This window comes from Nannobrachium achirus, assembly GCF_963921795.1.
Source record: "Nannobrachium achirus genome assembly, chromosome: 22".
Taxonomy (NCBI): Eukaryota; Metazoa; Chordata; class Actinopteri; order Myctophiformes; family Myctophidae; genus Nannobrachium; species Nannobrachium achirus.
Genome location: NC_137829.1, coordinates 27,125,933 through 27,148,808, shown reverse-complemented (window position 1 = coordinate 27,148,808; position 22,876 = coordinate 27,125,933). Strand labels below are relative to the sequence as shown.

Here is a 22,876-nt window from a genome sequence, read left to right as displayed (position 1 = left end):
CACGCCACAAGGTGTTTGCTGCTGGCCTCATTGGATGTTAATGAAGACATTACCAAGAACGCTCTTATATACCAACCCACATACATTCCCAAAATCCCAGCCGTTTCAGGGCTACGGTCTTCAAAAAAGGGGGACATCCACATACATACCCAGCCGATTACAGTACTTGTGCACTCTGCTTGCGCAAGTAACAAGAGGGCAGAGCGTTGTACAGCTGGCTAGAGCAAGACCATGGTAATTCAACAGATATTCAGGTCTTCCTCTGATATTGCCTGTGGTTTTAGTGTTCATTCAACTTTGTTGACTGGTTGAAACACGTTTGACGTCACAAAAAAGTTAATTCCTGATCAATGTAATGTCTCATAACTCCAGACAGTTTTAAAATGTGTAGTATAAAACTCTGACTTCTTAAAGGAGTATCCTACAACAAGAAGATAGATTTTTAAAATCCTATGGTGTGAGCCCAGGCTGTTTCTCAATACTAATGACGTACCTATCCTCTTTAGCAATTGTGCATCTTGGTCTTCCACTCAGAAGCAAGTTTATTAGCAATCTGACTCATGGAAAAACCTTAATTTCACAAAATAATACAGAAAGCAGTTTGGGCCATTTCTTTTACTCGGAATTGAACGTAAGAAATGCCAATAACGTGAAACAAAAGACATCCTCCTTGCATGGTCACACGCTAACTATAGAGCAGTGGTTCCCAAACCTTTCAGGTCAAAAGAGAGATTAGAGAGAGATTAGATCCTGGGCATTAGTTTGCCCGGGATCCAAACTAGTGAAAACAGCAGATCTACGAGCACACAACTCGTCGCTTTGTGTTGCAAGCTTGTAGATTGGCTATTTTCACTACTTCTTCTTAAACATTTGTTTTCTCATTTATGGAATTTCTTACATTTTCTTTTATTTAATTAGAAGAATCTTTCCTTTTTTTAAATGTTTTTTGAAAGTATTTTGAAATGATTACATTTTAAATGTAGGAAACAAAAATTAAGGGACCCATAAAAATGTGTCCGCGACCCATAAATCGGTCCCGACCCACTGTTTGGGAACCAGTGCCGTGCAGTACCATAGGAAGTTAGAATACTATTTTGTAATATCTACAGTATACTCACCTCTGGATGTGCAGTCAATGCTGATGCTGTGTTGTGTCATGTCTGCAGTTGTGCTGGACGGGTGAGTGACGGGGTCAAACATGTAGACCAGTGTCCCTGGTACCCACTTTGAGAACCACTGATGTAGTAGGCTACTTGAATGAATTCCTCACCAGTCTTTCCAATGGTCAGCTCACATCATTTCTCCATCATAAACGGCTGTCCAGTAGAGATTATTCCCTCCCCATATGCTATAGTTACCCTTCTGAATCCCAGTCTTTTGTCAAAATGTCATTTTTACCATGGACATACAAAATGACAAAATGAGTGAACATATCTGTAACTCTATGGGTCCATCTGGTTCCGTTTGTACATGCTTGGAGTTATGAGGGTCCTTGCGAATAAAACGTTTGAGAACCGCTGTCCTTTTTGACTCATAATTTGCCATACGTAGTGTCAGTAAATCAGTATCATACATATTCTGGCATTCAGTAATTGGGTCTTATGATTAAAAAAACAAATAGAACTATTATAATGGTCTGTAAAACAGAACATCTAAAATGTGCCTAGTCTTTGCCACGGACACATTTGTCGGTGTACGGGCATATTGATGACCCCTGCCCTCTTGATCTTAAACATTTTAGACACTCCTAACTACCATTTTTATATAAAGAAAGTGAGAGCTGTTAACTGTTACTGTACTGCACCACTACTACTACAGTGATCCTTTGTAGACTACACAAACAGCAATGTGTTCTCATTTAACTTGCTTAGACCCTCTATACGTCGCCAAAAATAGATCGGAAATTTTCATTTTGGACGAACATTTGGAGTAGCCCCATATCGCTTCTGATGAGGCTACTGAGCTACACTGTATTGTTTAAATATGGTACATATTGTCTAGATCGTACTTGTATAAAACAAATAACACACACACACCACACACATTTGAAGTTAATTTAAAGCTATACAGAAGGTAGCCTAGTTAATCAACCTTAGTTGAGTTTTTACAGTTTTATTAGAACAAGCACTATGTAGCAGCAGTGTACAGTGTTCATGGAAATATACTATTATGTACTTATTCAAATTGCACTTTTGAAGGTACCATTTGGAAATGGATTTTAAGAACACAACCGACACAGTGAATAGTGATGTGTGTCAGTTTGGAAACACACACACACACACACACAAAAAAGATAAAGTCCAATTTAGGAAAAACAAAAACCTTTTGTAAGGCATTTGCAACATTCATTGGCAGGCTATGTTGTTTAAACATGCAAGTACGAGAACTGATGAACTTCTTTAGGAGCTTTATGAGGTGTCTGACCTATTGGAACATGAAAGCAACATGAAATCTCATGTATTTTCTTTTTTTTTTACCTCACATGGAACAAAGTTCAGAGTCTGAATCTACAACACCACAGACTAAACGTAGCAAGACCCTATCTTTCAGACAGAAATCGGGAGTAAATGTATAAAGAAAAAATAAAATACAAATTCCTATTATCCACTGAAGTAGGGGGGGAACAGGAATATGCTATTGTAATAGTGATTCATCTTGTAAATGATTGTATTTACAGTGATCACCAGTAATGACCTTGGTTACAGAGTCTAACAGAAGAACGAGGATCATCTTGTATATTACAGTCAGATTACACATAGTAGTCAGAAAAACAAAACTAAATACTTAAAAACAGTCCCTTCCTTGTCTTACCCACATTTCCCTTACAAGCACTTAAGTGACCATGCTAATCCCTCATTTTATATCTGAATCCTGTAATATGTATGCATGTTCTGTCTACTGTATGTAGTATTTTGTACACAGGCAGAATCTTTTGAAGATGTTTTGGGTTTTGCTTAATTTACACTCCATCACATGACGAAAGTATAAATCAGGCTTTAGTAGACTGAATGGTTTACCTTCTTGGCATTGTGGGGGTTTCTTTGCATGTGAGGCATGAATAAATGCTTTAAGGCACGGCAAGTGGACTTGATGCTGACAAGTTGTAGCACTGAGTATGTGATCCAAAGAAAGAGACTTCACTGAATGACAAACAAAAGTCTATGGATGAAAAAGCATTTCTATCTTTTTGGTTTGTAATCTACGGTACTACTTGAACAGTGCACACAAGATGAATTTCGCTTCACATAGTTTTTGTTCAACATATTTTTCATTGTTCACGCATAAAACTATTTTCCATGGGTTGCCATAGCAAGTCATAATCCCACAGTCCTGGACAAAACTTCAATGCACTCCAGATGCACAAAGTATATTCATGTTTCATTTGCTTGTTTTGGGGTGATTTCAATCACTGGACACCACTGTGCCTTTCCCTATTTTGACACAAAGTGGTTGGTTAAAGCTGGTCAGCTTTGCAATTAATCCACTTAAGAAAAGAAAATAACAGCGGCTCATATCATAACAGTAAACTCTCTGGGAAATTTAACACATTAAAAAACACCATATTTGTACACATTGTTGTACACAGACAAAAAAAGTCTTGCCTTTGGCTTCAACTTCTCCATAATGATTTGGTGAAACATTAAAAGCATTATTTCTTTTAAGTAGTCCTACCACAGCTTGCCACAAATAGCTGAAACTCCTTGTGCCTTTTGGACCATGTGCTGTCTTCACCGCAAATAAAAAGCAATGTATTTTCTTGAATGCAGTCGTAAGCTTCTCCATAGTTGGCCAGTTATATAAGAGAAGCAGACGTTTTACCCACAGCAGTCATGTGGCTACACATAAAGGATATTTGACCTCTCACTGTACATGAAAAAATGGGTGTGGTTCACTCCTGTTTCACTACAGCTAACATTTCAGAGAGATGTCACAAAATGCTGTATTACAGCCAAGATACTTCACTGTGTCACATGAGTTCTATAGGAGTATAGACTGACTGGCCGACTATATATGGACTGAATTAAAGTGATGTGGAGGAGCTGAACCGTGTTAAACAAGGTCTCACGTGTCAAAACTTAAAATTAGACTTTGGGAGCTGGATAGGGCACAGGGCTAACGATGCTCATGAGGCAAACTGGGGTGAACAGTTGTCCCTATATTTACACCAGAGGGGGTGAAATTCCATGAGACCCTGGCTTTCAAGTAGTCTTGCAAGGTTACTGCAATATAGTATATGTCTTGACACAAGACATATACTATGGGTAGGGGTAGCACAATACCAAGTGTCCAGCATCGGCGGAGCGTATCAACACTGCTTATGTAATAATTATAACCATTACCTTGGGATGCAAACCCTGGCCACACCAATGTTTGGTCGTTCCTGAGGTGTTACTTTTTGACCCAAAAGTTAATCATCTCTTCGGGGCAGCCCATTTCTGATTCCCACTTAGTTTCAATCAAATCCAGCCATAACAGAAAGATAGACAGACAAATGAACAGCACTAATTTCAATACCCCGTCATGCATTGCTGCGGGCAGGGTAATAGCCATAATCTTCTACAGTACAGTACTTCCTTCCAAACTGATGACTTTAGTTAATGGCTGGTCTTTGGAATTGAATCATAATTATCAGTAATACCAATTAATTACACCACAATTACATGTATTTCTTTCCCCAGGAGAGAATACTGTTATGATGAAACAGTTTCAACAATAGTAAAAGGCATTAATAAATAATATAGTTTGCCAAAACTATACCACTCAATACCCTTTCGGTAAAGTCTACCAGTCCAAGATATTTTACAAAAATACCTCTCTTTTTTTTCTACAACAAATAATGTTGATATAGTAACTATGGCATATGCCGATGAAAAGCTGCGCACTAATCATGCATGATACATACAGTAGGTCATCAAAAAAGTCAAATTCATAGACTAATCTAAACCAGACCACTTTTCCCCGATGTTAAATGACTTGTACTGAAAACCTCTCAAATGTGTGATGTGGATACAGGCGACTTTATTAAGGCAAGGACATACTGAGAAGTCAAAACGGCTTAGAATAGATCTACGTGAGACTGGTAAAGATTGTTGCCTGGTCAAACCAGCTTCTGCAAGCACAATGAATGTGATCCTGGAGCGGTGACCGCTGTGCCGCCATGGTTCGTTTTACGGGTCATCTCTCAGTTCCGTAGTCGCTTAATGTCCATGCACAGCACACGCGTCTTTGTGTCATTAACATGTTTTCTCATAACACCTTATTGTGCATAGGTAACAGCTGTCTTTTCTACGATGATGATGATGAGGATGATGATAATGGAGTACGTGGTAGCGGTCCCAGGTGCTACCACAGGGTTATCGTTTGTTCCATGTTGATGAAGCCTGGGTTCTTGCGGAGCTCCCAGTACGTGTTGTTGGAGACCCACCTCTCCCTCTGATTGGCGTCCACCACTTTCCTGGGATAAAAGAAACAGAAAATAAGTTATCAGGGAAAAATGATTGATAGCTAATAAAACTGGGATATGTGGTTGCTTGTATTTCAAAAATGACAAAAATGAATTTTGGCGGGCCTTGACTGCTTGTCTGCATGCTGAAAATAGCTGATCTACAAGGCAAGCTCACAACGCGATGTGTGATGAGCTCGTAGATCTGCCATTTTCAGAGCGCAACACCCGAGAGCAACCAAACATAAAATTATTTGTCTTTTAGTTCTACTGGATCTCTCCTCCACTAGTCCCTCCCAAACATTTTACTCTAGTTTTTATTTGTTGACAGAATTGTCAATACATTATAGTCTTAGTTTTAGTCGTCATCGCTTAGTTTTCACCAGTGGAGAAAGGTGTTTTTTGTCATAGTTTTAATTGACGAAATGAACACTGGAACCACTGCCCTAGGGTTCTCAAGTGACGGGATCATTTGGTTCCATTTGTACACTGTCAGAGTTAGGCGGAGACCTTGAAATTTGAAAGTTTGAGAACCACTGCCTTAGGGAAAATGGGTGGTCTTGTCCAGTGTGGTAAAATAGCAGGTGGTCTTTACTTGAAGAAGCGGGGCTGGTGTTTGACGTTGTTCTCCTCATTCCACTTCCTCCTGGCCCGCTGGAGGTCCTCGATACGCTGCTTCTCAGACGATGCCATCTCCAAGTTCCCCTCCTCCAGACACCTGTGGGACCAGGACAGTAAAAAAATACATTTAAACTGTTTGAACTCCAGTTCATCAATTCCTTTTTTTTTAAAATATGGATCTTATCAGCCATAACCAGGATTAACAGCGTAATGCAGGGGCCAGGGGGTCAGCAACTTTTTTGACATGAAGTACCAAGTTTTCATTTTCTTGATAGTAATTGTGCCATATCAATGGATGGAGAACCGCAAGGTTCCCAGTTCAATCCCGGGCACCCCCAGAGTTAAGGTCTTTGCACACTGCTGCGTTTTTTCGGCCGAATATCAGAGCGAATTTCAGAGCACGTAAATAAAAAAATCAACCTCGCATTATGTCAATCAGGTTTGCACACTGACGCCTGTTTCGTATTTATTTTCAGACCAGGGTTGATTTTTTTTAAATGTCTTAACTCATTCTGAGCCCCAGACATTAACGGATTATAATGTCCAGAGTGCCTCCTTCAGGTCCCATTCACTCCCGTTGTCTTATTTTGAAGGCCAGAAGTCCACAGCGCAATCACTTCCGGTCTGACGTCATCGGGTCCTGCGCCGGAACCGATCCTTGTCCACGTGGAGTTGTGTAATGGCGGACCGGGAGCTTTTATAACTGTGTAACATAAGCGAGCATCTGCCTCCATCCTAGCTTCTAAAGTGTAGTTTTGAGATAATGGACATTAAAGATGAGATCCCCCGTCCACCTCAATGTTATGGATGGGACTATTTTGTGCTCGTGGAGCCGTGATGATGCGAAATCAGCGACGGATTTCGTCTCCGGACCTCCGGCCATTCTTCTCGGTAATGTACTCGCCGTTACAGTAATATATTACTTTTCGCGAGATATCTCGGGAATGGCACTACAGATACTCGAGTACATTTCGCGAGATATCTCGGGAATGGCACTAAATCGGTTAACTGTCACCACTGGGTCCTTTGCTCTCTCTCGCAACTCTCTCTCTCCTTGGCCTGAAAAATGTTTTGGCAGATTCCGAATTTCCAAAACGCAACGAAAAAACGCAGCAGTGTGCAACCAGCTTTAGTGTCGAAGTGTCCTTGAGGGAGATGCTGAACGCCTAGTTGCTCCCGATGTGCTGGTTCATAACAATCTTTCTTTCTTTCTTTAGAAATACTTTTGTTCATATCAGGATCCGATGTAATGATCATTAGACTCAATAACCCAGCTATCTCCCAAACTCCCTCCCCAGTCAGCCTTCAGAGTTTGAATGAACATAGAATTATGAGCAGGATGTAATTTGTATATACTGTAAGTAGATGTGAGGGGACTTTAACTTTAACATTTAACTGACTAGGTTTTTTTATACATATATATATTTAATTTTAAAAGAAAAAACATCTCTCTCACAACTATGCCAGTGATCTAGCCTGGCATAGCCAGACTATATACTCAACTAACTGCAGTATATCCCCTGCGTTAACATGGGTGGATAGTTTAGCTGTGCTAGGCTACCAGTGATCACCCTCCCCTGTGCCAATGTTGAGCGCCTGTGCCTAATGTTGCCTTTCCTTGTAATGTTAATTCACTTGTACAGCAGTTTAATTTGTCACTGGGTCACTCACTAGGACCAGTTCCATGTTCTCTCAGCAGATGGCAGCAAAACACGGCCTCAACCTACAGGTATATCATGATTGCTTTACACAAGTTCCCATCCTCCCCATTGGCTGTAGAGTCTGATGGAGTGGAGTGGATTCAAGTCTGTACCTTTGATCAGGTCGGAATCGGGCATCTGTAGGCGGCAGTGAATCTTTCATCTCAGGGCAAAGCTCATTGAGCTCAACAGCAAACCTGGTGAAGCCGTAGTACGTTTCATAGTCTGTAGGCATGGACCCTGACAAATAAATACAAAGGAAGGAACAGGAAAATACATACATTTTTATTTTTATCCTCTTGACAAATTATATTTTTACGCAAGTATAAGTATTTCTTATGCCTGCATGTATATGAGAAAATGAATAAAATGTATGTTCATATGGGCACACACCAGCAAAACAGCATGGTCGGGCAGATACAGACGGGTGACAAAGAGAAAGAAACATTTTCTTAGTAAGGTGTTGGGCCACCACAAGCCACCAGAAAAGTGTCAATGTGCCTCGGCATAGATTGTAGTAGTCTGGAACTCTAGTTAGTTGATAGTGGAGAACCATTCTAACGAAAGATATTTCCACATCTGGTGTTGATGGCATTGGAGAGCACAGTCTAACATTAAGACGTTCAGTTGGATTGAGATTTGGTGACAGCAAAGATCGTGGCATAAGTTTCAAATCATTTTCATCCCGGAAAAGACCACTCCCATCAGGACAGAAATATTTCATCAAAGGATAAAAGTGATGGCTCAGAATAAGCGCTACAGAGAGCGCTTTGACACCGGGCAGCAGTGCGGGAGTGGACTCTCTGGTGGTCCAGTATGGGATATGCCCGAGGATTGGTTGTGAGAAGGGGGTTCGACAACCTGGGATGCCCAGAAACGAGGCAGGAGGGCTTGCAGAGTGTTGTGCTGTCTCTGCTATGGCATGGCAGAGACACTGCTTGTGCCCATGGAGTTGCCATTGTATCATGAGGAGGACATATGCCTTGATTTTTAGAATGTAACCTTGCTGCACCTGAAATATTTATGTCCTTGTATGCAATTTCCCTTGAGTGGACATAAATAAGAAAACACTGTGCAAAATCAAGGTCAAGAGGACTGATCAGCTGTTTTTTTATACATGCCAATTCAACTGTAACATATGTACACCATGTTCCATTTCTATTCCATTATGTTTCTCCACTCATTTGTTCAGGTTATTCCTTTAATTGCCACCAATCTGTATTGAGTGTGACTCTGGATGAAGAAGCTAATTGCTTACCTGGTCTCCAGACACACTTAGCAGAAGGCTGGACACCACAGTAAAGGCCCTCGTGCCATTTACCAAAAAGCCTGTGGACAACTTTGCCCTCTTGATCCATGACAAACCCCTGGAGCTCATTCACATTAGAACTCCAGTAGTTTCCCTAGAAGAGACAAACGCAGACATCGTTAGGAATTGTCATTAAAGGAGTGTTTCAGCCCAGAAAGTTATCTTACCTTTAAAAGTACTTATTTACTTCCCAAAATGATGGTCCATGTGTTCTTTTTTCAAAAGATCCAATATTGGGTCATGCCATTTTGGGTCGATTTGTCCTAACCGACAAGGGCTTAATCTGCTTATTTCACTCGCTCGAAACTCAATTTATTCACAACATGTCTGCCGCAAATACTGTTAGTATCCCATCCGAGAAGTAATATTAGCAGTGTACCGCCATTGTTGTTGTTAAAATGCTGAACTTGAAATCTCGTCTCTCCCTTGTCTTCTGGCTGTGCATTGATTCAACCAATGCTGTGTGTCCTGCAAGAGACGAGATTTCAACCATAGTTGAAAGTTCACGGCTTTACGACAATAATGGCGGCGCTGGGTGACTTTTGAGCGAGTGAAATAAACAGATTAACAATCTAACCACTCTCTCCTGTCTTAAGTCCTGGTCGGGTAGGACATGTTTTGCATCTTTTGAAAAAGAACACCTGGACCATCATTTGGGGGAGCAAGTACTTTAAAAGGTAAGATAGCCTTCTTAACCAAAACTCTCCTTTAATAATTATTCCATTACATTAAAGAGTCAATGGCATAAAAAAGACACGTGCATAAATGATGGTAGCTACGGTACATGAGACCACATGACAGTGATGACACGTGAATAGAGGTTATGGTTTCATGGTGATACTTATTGCCGTTAGATGAGAGGTTTGATATACCTTGACAAATGTGAGTTTACAGAGGCAGACGCTCCCCCTGGTGTTTCTAATAGTGATCTCGCCGTAATGCTCGATCCACCGTCTCCCACTGAGGATGTTGTGGACGCAAGTGGTGACTTTATTCCATTCGTAGTGGTCACCATAGCTGAACACAAAGACACAAGGACAGTTAGACGGAGAGCTTGTAGATCCGCTACTTTCAGCAGGGGTGTCGCACCAAATTCTGGGCCCTGGGTACAAGGATTCACTGCATGCGGGCCCCCCCATGAATGTTCTTCATAGGGGAGGGGGTTTAACCCATTTAGACTGGGAACGCATTATTACACGGTATTTTGTGCTTTAACTATTGAAAAATAGCAGATATACAAGCTCACAGTTTTTAGATCTGCTATTTTTGAAAAATCGTGAAGATTTGTGTAAGTCTTTGAATATTTCAAATCCTTCTAAAGTTTTTTGAAAAACCTATATTTCCCCATCTCAAAATATTTAGTTACAGGGACCCCCAGAAGCAAAATTTGAGTTACAAATGTTTGCTTAAAAAAATCCATATATTCAAAGATTTGCACACATTTTCACAACTTTGCACTCGGTGCCACGCTGTGAGCTTGTATATCTGCTATTTCTCAATAGCTAAAGTATAAAATAACTAAGGCCCCCTCCACCTTGGGCCCTAGTAACTCAGTCCCACTTTTCCCCCCCTTGTGACGCCCCTGACTTTCGGAGCGCAACCTAACATAAAATGACTTGTCTTGGTTCTACTGGATCTCTTCCAGAAAATAAACCAGCAGCAATTTACAGCTGAGTTCATCCAACCTGGTCAAGGACATGTTCAGGTCCCCACGGACCAGCAGAGAGCAGAGCAGCTGCACATGGAAGGTTTAGGTCAGTGGATCTGAAAGTGGGGGGTCCGAGGACCCCTAGGGGTCCTTGAGGAAGTTCCGGGGAGTCCCCAGCAAAATGGGGAACAATCACTTTATCCCTGTTTTCTATCTAGTTTGTCTATTCAGAAATAGACAATCCACAATCTTGTCTATTTTTAGAAATGTTTAAAAAATCTTGAAAAACGGTTGAAAATGTTGGAATAATTTAGCTTTTGAAAAAGAAAAACACATATCTTCTATTATGGGGGGTTCCTGGCACAAAAGCATTCAGATGGGGGTCAAAACATTATGAATATGGGGGTCCTTGCCATGAAAAGGTTTGAGAACATTACCAACGAGAGACAGGGTATCAGCATCTTGTTCAAGGACATTTGGAGGAAACACAAGGCTGTTAATGGACTCCCTGGTCATCAGTCTCATGACCAGGGAGAAACCCAGAGGAGAACCATAGTTAAGAGCAGTGCTGTGAAGCCATTAATTTACTAAAAGTACTGTACTTAAGTACAATTTTGAAGTACTTTTACTTTACTGGAGTATTTACAATTTTCTGTACTTTTACTTCTAATCCACTACATTTGAGAAGCAACTATTTTACTTAACTGCACTACACTTATTTGAAAACTTTAGTTACTAGTTACTTTGTAGATTTCAGCCATTCCGGACATTTGAAAATAGTAGTAGTTGTTAGTTTATCAACAGTACTGATTGCGACCATAGGTCGCAAGCATACTATGAAAACTGGCACATCTTGTCCACGTATCTCTGGCTGTACGACACTTGATTCTGTTGCTCCTCTTAAAAAGAAGGTAATAATGCAACAGAGGCTAGCCCCATGGTATAACAAACCAGAAACCTGAAGCCAGCATCACGCAAACTTGAAAAGATATGGCGTTCTGCCAAACAGGAAGAATCCTGCATAGCATGGCAGAATAGCCTTAAGATATATAGGAGGGCCCATTGTAATGCCAGAACCTATTATTCATCCCTAATAGAGGGAAACAAAAACAATCCCAAGTTCCTTTTTGACACCCTGGCCTGGCTGACAAAAAGCCATGACTCTGTAAAACAGCATATTCCCCTAAATCTCAGTAGCAATGACTTCATGGGATTTTTTTATGGTAAAATCTAGAAAATCAGAGATCAAATCGATAATCTAGGAATGTGACAAAAACAAAAATATATGATTGAACTCTCCATGGGGTGAGTAATCGATTTTTGGGGGTGAACTAATCCTTTAAGTAAAACATTTTAATACTTTTCCCACCACTGGTACTTTATCACTGTGAAGCCAACCTAAAGCTAACATCTCAATTATAATGGACAGCATGATATTTGAGATATTATCTACTTTCACCCTGGTGCCCCCAACATATTCAAAATCTAAAAAAAAAATCTTTTAAGATTTTCCGAAATTCTCACAAAATGTCTAAATGTTCAATCAGCAGAAGAGAAAACATGGGGAAAGAGAATTACCTGGGCAACATAACGTGGACTGTCCCAATCGGTACAATCTCCATTGATTTACCCCAGAATTTGTTTTTCCACCTAATATCTGAGGGGCAAAAAATTTAAAACAAAACATTAAGATCAACATTTCATTCATAGTCAAAAAGATTTAGCATGAGGACAAGAAACAATGTTTTTCACAGTGTGAATTGTAAGCTAAGATAGCAAAATAGGCCAACAGAAATCTCTTTGATGCGCTGCCCAAGCCAGTTGTGCAAAAATAAACACCGTAATGAGGAAGGGAGGCAGGCGTCCTACCTTGCCAGAAGGTGAAATTCTTGGACTCACAGTGGCAAGCTGAAATGGGTGGGTGGTGGCTCACCTTAGAGAGAAGATCAAACAATCACAAGTCTGACATCTGCTTGTGTGTGTGTGTGTGTGTGTGTGTGTGTGTGTGTGTGTGTGTGTGTGTGTGTGTGTGTGTGTGTGTGTGTGTGTGTGTGTGTGTGCGTGCGTGCGTGCGTGCGTGCGTGCGTGCGTGCGTGCGTGCGTGCGTGCGTGCTTATTGGAGTAATTTTACTCCAATAAGGGTACACATTTTACAGTAGTTACTTTTGGCAGGGGGTGCCCTATGGAATGTAAGGAATGCATGTATGACCAGGTTATACATAAAATGTACAACCAGGTTAGTGAATGAGGCCCAATGTGTCTTTGTTCACAGAAGACTAGCGAGAAGCATGCCTGTGGAAAAAGGGTCACCAATGAGCAGAGAAACTGAACCTCACTAAGAAAGACAGCCAGAGGCTAAAACCATTGTTTAATAGACATTAGATACTGATGGTTAATAGGCCTTCAGCAGGAAAAGCTCACCTGTTCAGCGAAAAAACAAAGGCCCTTATCTTCCCGGATGCATTCATACGTCTCTCCAAGTAAAGGGTTGAATGGTTTGCTTCCTGCTCTGTAGTAAGTGGATGAGTAGCCTGAGACAGCGAAAGCAGCGACTATGACCTGTCAGAGGGACAAAACAAGACGACAAACCAATCAAGATTAACACGGCTGATAACAATAGACTTTGTAATGAAGCCAAACATTAGTATGCATCAAGTGCTGAAGATGATGGATAGGTTGGCCATCAAGGTGGACAGCTGCATTGGAGCGAGGTATCCACTCACAGACATGTTTATTTGGGCCTGTCAGCGGCATAACATACTGTGTAGAAGGAGTTGAGTGGATTTCATTTTACAAAATATCATCATAAGTTGACATTTGTGTCAGGCCCTGGTATATGAAAATATGTTTTGGTTGTGTCCCTCTGTGTTTGAGACTTTGGCCACCCCTGTCCCCATTGCACCATCCACAGTTGTTGCTGTGTTTGGAGTCTTGCCAGCTGTGATACTGTGGCATCCTTAACCTTGCTGGTAAGGTGGTTCATTCTTCTGAATTGGATCTGTACTCCATTTTATGTGGGTGCATGGAGAAAATCAATCAGTTCCTTAACCCAGAGATGAAGATGGACAACATTTGGCAGCCCTTTTCAGAATAAATTGATACTGTACAGGGGTTGACACTAATGGTTGCCCGACTGCCCATGGCAAGTAAATAAAACCTTCGGGCAGGTGGAGTTTGCTTTCAGGTTGCCCGACTGGCAAGTGCAATCCTGGCTTAATTAAATATTATTGGGTATTAATAAACAACGCTACCTTTTTTACTCACCCTGCTGTAGCATTATCCCTCCAGACTGAAATAACTTCTGCCTCTTGATTTAGTATTTGCCTTGACCTACAGTACCTATCTACCTATCTGTATGGACAGGCCTTGATTGTTGTTTTTTGTACACCTGGCAAACCCATAAAGAAAAACAGAAAAAATACACTCTTTATTGGCCAAACCCGGCCTGTACTTGGTCTGCTCTATTTTTCCCATGTACACCAAATCTCTTCGCCGTCAATTTGCATAACAGCAGCATTGCAGATCTGCTACTTTAGCTAAATATTCGCCTCAGAATAGGGATGCCAGGGTTCAAGTGGTTTAATTGCCTGTTGAGCCGTATAGAATGTCTTGTGGGGAGATCAATTGGTATCTATTAGCAGCGACGTACACATTGGTCCGCTACAGCACCTTTGTGGTAACAGAGTAAGAAGGGATCCAACACATGAGACCTCTTTATCGGAGACCGCAGAGCTATGTGAGCCGGCCCGGGCGGTTTAAGTAGCAAATTAAATAATTAAACAGAGTGGAGCCGACCGGAGCGTTCGTGTCCGACTGTCCGTACCATCAGTGGCGTAAAGTAACTAAGTACCTTTACTCAAGTACTGTACTTGAGTACAATTCTGAGGGATTTTTACTTTACTGGAGTATTTGCAATTTTCAGTACTTTTACTTCTACAACTCAGAGGCAAATATTGTACTTTTACTCCCCTACAAATATTTGAAAACCTTTAGTTTCTAGTTACCTTTTGTGGATTTAGATTATTATTACAAAGCATAGGCCTACACTACCAATTTCAGCCCTATACAGTACATTTCGTCCTTTTGAAAATAATGTGTAAATAACGCATTGTGGAGCTTTTAGATCTGCTATTTTCAAAAGATTTGTATACATTTTATACATTTCAAAACCTGTGAAACGGGACATTCTGCATAATGAGTACTTTCTACCTTTGGTACTTTAAAGTTGTACCATGTAACTTTTTTTATAAAACAAATCTTAAAATTGTCCTAACTGTTAAATCGCTAAAGTTTTAGAACACCCACTCCGTTATTTTCAGCTTCTGAAGCCTTCTCTTTATATGTTTTCTATGATCCTGGCCGTGGACCGGATTTCGCGCCAAAATGACGTAATCTGCATCATCTGTATACGTTGTGTATACGTTGCCCAATCACATCGCCGATCATGCACACATGGTACACTACCGGCCAATCACAGCTTATCTGCTCTGGTCTCCAGGAAGCGCCTCCGCTTGGCTACAGTGTTTACCATGGTGAAGGATTTTAACCTCTTAATCCACAAATCCTGGCCAGAAAATTACGTTCTACCATGCGTTCTACCCCTCCACGGATTACTATCGGTCGCGGTGGTTTGCGGCGCCGCTCTGGTGGTCCGCGGCGGTGGTCCGCGACGACTCCGGCCAAAAAACGGCCGAAAAAAACAATACCGCTACTGACCACTAGTTGAACTTACACAGTATAGCTTTAAGTACATTTTGATACCAATACTTTTGCCCACACACCAAAATATGGTCGGCAGCGGATAAACCCTTTTGGTGCGCGGCTGACTAAAAACGCAGAGAGCGTATTCCGTCCTAAAGCCGGTGACGCGCCAGTCACTTCCCGCACCGCCTTGTCTTGACGTTGCCAGTCTGTCACTCGCTTTCAAGTCCCTCCCTCCCTGTAGCCTGTAGACTAGCGTAGCGATTATTATAACTCTATGGTAGCGATCCTTTGTCTGCAGAGGTACTCTATAATGGACAGGTGAAGGATACTCGCCGTTGCTTTATTGGAAGGGGAGATGCAACAACAAGCTGAAAAGAGAAGAGTTTGGGTGCATGCAACTCAAAACAAAACATCTCCCTTCCTGAGTCTCAGAATGTTACGCCTTCGAGCATAAACGCAAGGTCTGCGTGGCACGCAGATATCCTCCACTGACATGAAACCGCCCCCTTCTCATTGAAATGCATTGGCGGAACGCGGATTCCACTCTCATAGGTATTTTGGTGTGTGAGCACCCTAACAGAGTATTATCTACATTGCAGCATCGGTACTTTAAATGTAGTACTTTTACCCAACGCTAGGGGTGTCGCACCAAATTCTGGGCCCTGGTTACAAGGATTCACTGCGACCCCCCCCCCCCCATGAATGTTCTATATAGGGGGAGGGGGTTTAACCCATTTAGACTGGGAACGCATTATTACGCATTATGTTGTGCTTTAAAGCTATACTGTGTAAGTTGCTCAACTTGTGGTCAGTAGCTCTATAGCAAACCTTGGTCGCGTCCGCGTCTTTCGGCCGTTTTTCGGTTCTCACACCCCCGCGTCTGCCTCCACCTCGCCGAGATCTATCTTTTGAGGGGTCCCTGGTTCCTGTGCGTTCAGCCATTCCGGAGATACACTCCTTCACCCATGCTTCACCGTGCACCCGAGTATAGAGACACACGGGAGACTACAAATATGGCCGCCCTAGCGACCCCACTCCAAGATGCGCTGTGATTGGCCGGCAGTGTATAACCCTCGCTGTGATTGGCCGGTAGTATGATGACGTCATTTTGCCGCGAAATTCTCAATCTCCCCCCTCACGGCTCATAGAAAACATATAAAGAGAAGGCTTTTGAAGCTGAAAATAACGGACTGGGGGTTCTAAAACTTTAGCGATTTAACAGTTAGGACCATTTTAAGATTTGTTTTATAAAAAAAGTTACATGGTATAACTTTAACTATTGAAAAATAGCAGATATACAAGCTCAGCGATTGCCGCGCTGCGAGCTTGTATATCTGCTATTTTTGAAGAATCGTGAACATTTTTGCAAATCCTTCTAAGGCCTTTTGAAAAAACTATCTATGTCAGTGGTGCTCAAACATTTTCATTTGAAGGACTCCCAAAATGATATGTAGACTACTTGGACATGGAACCCCATCTCAAAATATTTAGTTCCAGAAGCTAAATGTTTGTCACAGATGTTACAACAAATACATATATTCAAAGATTTGCACACATTTTAACGACTTTTCAAAAATCACATATACAAGTGCGGCACAGAGTGCCGTGCTACGAGCTTGTATATCTGTTATTTTTCAATAGCTAAAGTATAAAATAATTCCAGTCCCCTCCACCTTGGGCCCTGGTAACTCAGTCCCACTTTTCCCCTTTACCATGCGCTCAAAGGGGTCGTCCGTCTCGGCAGCCTTGTCCAGCAGCTCGCTGTACTCCAGCTCCTCGCACATGTGCTGCAGGGTGTTGAGCGGCTCGTTGAGCTCCACAGGCATGGACACCTTGGACAGGTCCTTGCCGATGTTGTTCCTCAGGATGTTCCACAGGTTGATGTTGCTGATGTCCGGGGAGGGCGCCGGTAGGCAGTTGCGCCGCCCGTTGCGGAAGGCACTGCTAGCGAAGTCCCCGTTGGCCACTGTTGACGGAAGCAGAACCATGCCTCATGACTAACTGAACGGTCCATGCATGGTATGTGACAACTCTGCACATATATGGGAGAGTGTTTTCTGCAGGTCTTTCAGTCCGAGTGTATCAAAGGGTGCGTTCGGAAATGTGCACCGGGTGTGCGCTCAGTGTAGTGAGTGCCTAAACCCAACCCTAATCCTAATCCTAACCTCTGTAAAACTTTGCCTAAACCCAACCCTAACCTTAACCCTAACCTCAGTAAAACTATGCCTAAAACTAACCCTAGCCAGACCGAACGCACCCTTTGATACACTCGGACTGAAAGACCTGCAGAAAACACTCTCCCGCACATATATAGTCATTGCTATTGCCTATTGCTATATTTTTTACTGTTATGATCAGTATTTATCTACTATCATCATCACTACCAGTAAGACGCCTAAGGGCGAAAAGCACCATCTGTCTTGGCCATATATGGATTCTGTTAGTGTGGTTCTCCTGACAGGGCATAATCTGGGATACAATCCCTTTTATGCTCATATATGGAGATCCCAAACAGAATCCCTTTTATGCCCATATATGGAGATCCCTGCTCTGAGTATCTGACATCACTGTGATTATGCCCATATATGGAGATCCCTGCTCTGAGTATCTGACATCATTGTGATGTCACAGTGATGTATCAGGGGAACCATAGTGTCAGGCCGTACGGTTACGGACAAGCTACACCGTTATTATTATTGGTGCAGTTGCTATAGGCAACACACTGTTGTATAATCTGTGTTTTTATTAGTAATGTTATCCTTGAACAGAAAAGTGAAGCTTTTGGTCATGCTTCACTCATGACATCAACCACATAATTTCCCAGAATTGTATCTTCACTTGCGCCAGCAGAGCGCGCAAGTACTGCGTTACGCTGTGTATGTAGGTAGGTAGGTAGGTAGGTAGGTAGGTAGGTAGCCGTGTGTGTTTAAAGGAGTCATCCAGACCAAAACACATATAGGGTTAAATCTGTCTTTTATCATACCCCTTTATACCTGCTTTATTCCATTTTTTCATAGCTGCCCCTGTTGCTAGATTTCGGCTGCCCCTGTTGCTAGATTTCGCAGGCCCTGTCATAACTAACAGAGTAGATAGACTTTGTTCTTCAGCTTCAAAGTTAGTATTTTTTTTTATTGGATTGTGTTTACACAACGTCCTGAGACCAACCAAACCGCTGTTTTGACCTCACAGGCACCCTTACTTGTCAAACTGACCCCTCCCTCCCCTCCTTTTCTAGCCTCTCCTCTCCCTGCTCTGGTGCAGAGCAGAAGCCGTTTGACAAGTAAGGGTGCCTGTGAGGTCAAAACAGTGGTTTGGTTGGTCTCAGGACGTTGTGTAAACACAATCCAATAAAAAAATACTAACTTTGAAGCTGAAGAAATAACCGCACTAGTATAAAGTCTATCTACTCTGTTAGTTATGAGAGGGCCCGCAAAATCTAGCAACAGGGGCAGCCGAAATCTAGCAACAGGGGCAGCTATGAAAAAAATCGACTAAAGCAGGTATAAAGGGGTATGATAAAAGACAGATATAACCCTATATGTGTTTTGGTCTGGATGACTCCTTTAAGCCCATAGCCCAATCAGGGACCAGCATTTCTGGCAACATCATCATTAACAGCCAATGAGGGACCAGCATTCCTTGTGATGCCAGTGGTGGCATCGCAAGTTGTGATGACAGTGATGAGCGCACCTCATGGCACGCTCTGCTGGCCCACAAGTAGGCCATGTATGTCCAGGTTTAGATTTTTTGTTCCTTTCCATTTAAACGTATTGTTTATTATTATTATGCTTTTAATTATACTTTTTTTTAAAAGGTATGTGCAAATAAACTAAACTAAAACTAAACTACACAGTAAGATAATTGTGCTCTCAGAGTGTGGTTTCAAACCTTTTCGGCTTTTGAAGTCTTAAAAAAAGCAGTGTAGTTGGGATCATTTCAGATGTCCAACAAAGATTGAGAAAGAGAGAGAAAAAAATCAAAAGGGGTTGACACACAAAAAGGTCTCAAAAGCACTTCCCCACCAGACAAGTAAAAGATAATGTTCTACTTTCCCGAAGTGTGTGTGGTGTGGTTGGGTCATGATTAGTGGTGGAATGAATGCGGCAGCGGCAGTCACTATATAGGCAGAGAAAAACATACCTAAATCGTGCTGCCCAGGGGTCATCGCCATGCTGGCTTGTGGTGGACATTTTTGTCACGGACACACAAATGAGTGGACAATAACATTACCAGAAACTCATAAAGATCTACAGCCTTAAATTACCTTTACAGGTCTGTAACTCTGAGAGTTATGGGGTTCCTTGAAAAAAGTTTGAGAACCACTGTCCTACAGTGGACTCTGTGGCATAAAATCAGTGTCATACATATTCTGAGAATAAACATGGAGACTAGACATCCAGTAATTGTGTCTTATGATCAAAATAAGAACATTATAATGTTCTGTAAAAATACAAAAGATCAAAATGTGCCACGGATACATTGATGGCCCCTGGCACTGCCTATCAAATCAAGAATAAGCTGGACCAAATTAAATAGGATCATAAAAACAAGGAGAAGCATAGCTCCGCTGCATCAAGCTACAACACACACACACACACACACACACACACACACACACACACACACACACACACACACACACACACACACACACACACACACACACACACACACACACACACACACACACACACACACACACACACACACACACACACACACACACACAGCCCCGGGACAACTACAGACACGACAAACTAATATTATAGAGGAGTGAAAGACATCACTACTCAGTTCGCTGTTGCTCACAGCGGGTCAGGTTAGATAGATGAATGTATTTCTTTCTCGCTTGTACGGCACAAGCTTTCTCACGTTGCTGTATGTCAGCTGGTGCATGTTTTGCTTGTCAGAGACAGAGATAAGAGAGTGCAATGTGAACAGAAAACCAGGACATTTGGTTGTGTTTATTGGACAAATACGTGTATCCCATGTTGTGTGAATACTGAATAGTGAACAAAAGAGGTTGCTTCTAAAAACACGCCACGAAGAAAGAAGGAAAGGATAAAAAACCCACAAGAAAATAAACTCCACTTGTTCAAACACTTTTTCTTACTTGCCCCGAACAATAGGGCAATGTTTAGTGTCTGTCATCCCCTGGCAGAACTTTGACCTTTACTTGTAATGGAGTATTTTTGCATTCCTGTACAGAGTACCGAAGTCCTGACCACTCGTTCTTCCCCTGGGTCGCGGAAGTAATTTCTCTATGGAGGATAACATTGCGTCATCTTAAAAAGGTCTCAATTCATCTGTAAGAATTGTGGTCCAAAAATAGACAAACTGTCCCGGCCATATTGTCAGGGAGGCTCTTATGATAGTCAGTCACTCATATTTGATACAGTCTATTTTTGACGAACATTTAACAAATTCGGTGGCAGTAACATTAGCGTTCTCTCGCTGGCAGTTGATGCTTCATATCCATATGAGTCAAACCGCTGGAATCAATTGTTTATTTTACGAACACGGTTCTTATTTGGCACGATATTAAACACGTATTTGGGGCATTCTAAATGGGGAAAAAGACTGCAACCCAGGTATGCATACATTACTTCAGACTTCGGTGCTCTATATAGGTACATACCCTGCCGATGTCCAAAATCTTTTGTTATTTTAAACACGATTTAAAATAGTTAAAAAAGCTGATCTACGAGGCGTTGTGTGCTTGTAGATCTGCTATTTTCACTACTTTTGTTTGACACTTTTGAATGATGAAGTAGGGCTTTAATTTACTAAAAAACATACAAATCTTGGAAGCTTGGAGATACAAGGTTTCTGCCTGACAGAGACGATATACAGCGTATGGTGGGGAGAAGAATACCTCATTGCTGTGTGTATTATTGTCTCTGCGGCAATGTCTGCTCGTTCGATAATGGGATTTTAGGATCAAAACGGGCAAAGTATCTGAGCACTTATTCTTCCACCTCCTCTGGTGATTAATTTGTACGCTCGCTGAGTTACAAAAAAAAAAAAAAAGATGAAGGAACACTTTGTGCTTCTGAGATCCTGGGCCTCTCCTAGCATACGTTGTGTGCACTTATAACAGCTTTCATAACGCCTGAGTGCATCTCTTCTTGGCTCAGAGCAGCCCTGCAAAGTCATGCTCCTCGCTGACAGGTGAACGGGCTGCTCCTGTGTGTGTGTGTGTGTGTGGCTGTGCGCGCGTGTGTGCGCGAGTGTGTGAGTGTGTGCGTATGTCTTCAAGATGTTTTAATGTCACGTGCAAAAAAACAACACAGCAGGTAGCAACATTGCAGGCAGTGAAATATGTGTGCTGTGCATGAAGGAGTGGGGTTGTGTGTGTATGTGTGTTTGTGTGTACAGTATGTTTGTGCTAACTATACCCCATTAGCCCTATAGTTCTGTATAGATACAAGGCAGAGAAGATTGCTGCATGCTGGTTAGATGGACATAGGAGGGGGGAGGCCTACTTTGTCTGGAGACGTTATCGGCGGTCACGCTGGCATTGTCCTCTGAAATGTTATCGCTCACATCGCTCACATATGACTCATCGTCTGAGGCCTGTGATGAGAGGAACAGGGACAGAGGAGAGTGAGTCAGTGCAGCGCTGTGCTGAACTGACTCACACGCACACGCACATGACTCATACACACACACACACGCACACATACACACTGCAGTTTGCCGGTGGCTAGCAAACTGCAGTAGGCAAGGCTGGCTATCGGTCCCACTGCAGTGATCACGAGACACTGCAGCATTTTCGTGCTCTTTATTTAGCAAACAAAATGAGGCCACTGACATTGCCAAAAATAGAGAATATTGTAGATGTCTGTTGTAATAGCCTCTATTGTGCAGTCATGCTGGCTGCTGGTAGGTAGATGTTTAGCCAGCAGCGTGTTACTGGTCTGAAAGAGCCGGGCTCCTGACAGGGAGGAGGGGTGCACTGATGCATTTCCTAGGTGAGTAATCCACACACCACACAGTTCTGTGAATGGCTGGGGAACAAACAGCAGACCTGACTGCTTGGAAAACCATAAGTCCCCGTCATAATAATATTATATTATGTGGCTCTGAGAAAGGCATAAAGTTGTTGTCGGGTGGAAACCTTGTACGTATGTCCAAAACCGTTCGTTTTGAATTTATCATTTTAAAAATGATTTAAAATAGTGAAAATAGCAGATCTACAAGCACACAACGCCTCGCGGTGCGAGGCGTTGTGTGCTTGTAGATCTGCTATTTTCACTAGTTTTGTGCGACAGTCTTTTACAAAAGAACCGTCTAATTTGAAACTTGGAGATACAAAGGTTTCTGCCGACCGTGACGATAAATTGCCTCGGTGAGCGGCAGATAAAACTATAGTCATAAAACAAAGGGTTTATCGCTGAAAAGAACTGAAGTTCTAAGTCGGGAGGGAACCGTCAGAGGAGGAATGCCGT

General features: G+C 42.1%; 1 protein-coding gene across 1 annotated transcript in view; it reads right to left on the bottom strand.

Moving 5' to 3' along the window:
• Positions 1-5,343: 5,343 nt before the first annotated feature.
• osbpl6 (oxysterol binding protein-like 6) overlaps positions 5,344-22,876 on the bottom strand; it is a gene marked incomplete at both ends in the record, with an annotated part of 50,484 nt that continues 32,951 nt past the window's right edge. The window contains 10 exons of the mRNA XM_080753305.1: positions 5,344-5,455; positions 6,039-6,161; positions 7,878-8,004; positions 9,023-9,167; positions 9,946-10,090; positions 12,300-12,378; positions 12,591-12,654; positions 13,143-13,280; positions 17,138-17,391; positions 21,911-22,001. Coding sequence (XP_080609431.1) covers positions 5,344-5,455; positions 6,039-6,161; positions 7,878-8,004; positions 9,023-9,167; positions 9,946-10,090; positions 12,300-12,378; positions 12,591-12,654; positions 13,143-13,280; positions 17,138-17,391; positions 21,911-22,001 — 1,278 coding nt within the window. The remainder of the gene's footprint in view (positions 5,456-6,038; positions 6,162-7,877; positions 8,005-9,022; positions 9,168-9,945; positions 10,091-12,299; positions 12,379-12,590; positions 12,655-13,142; positions 13,281-17,137; positions 17,392-21,910; positions 22,002-22,876) is intronic.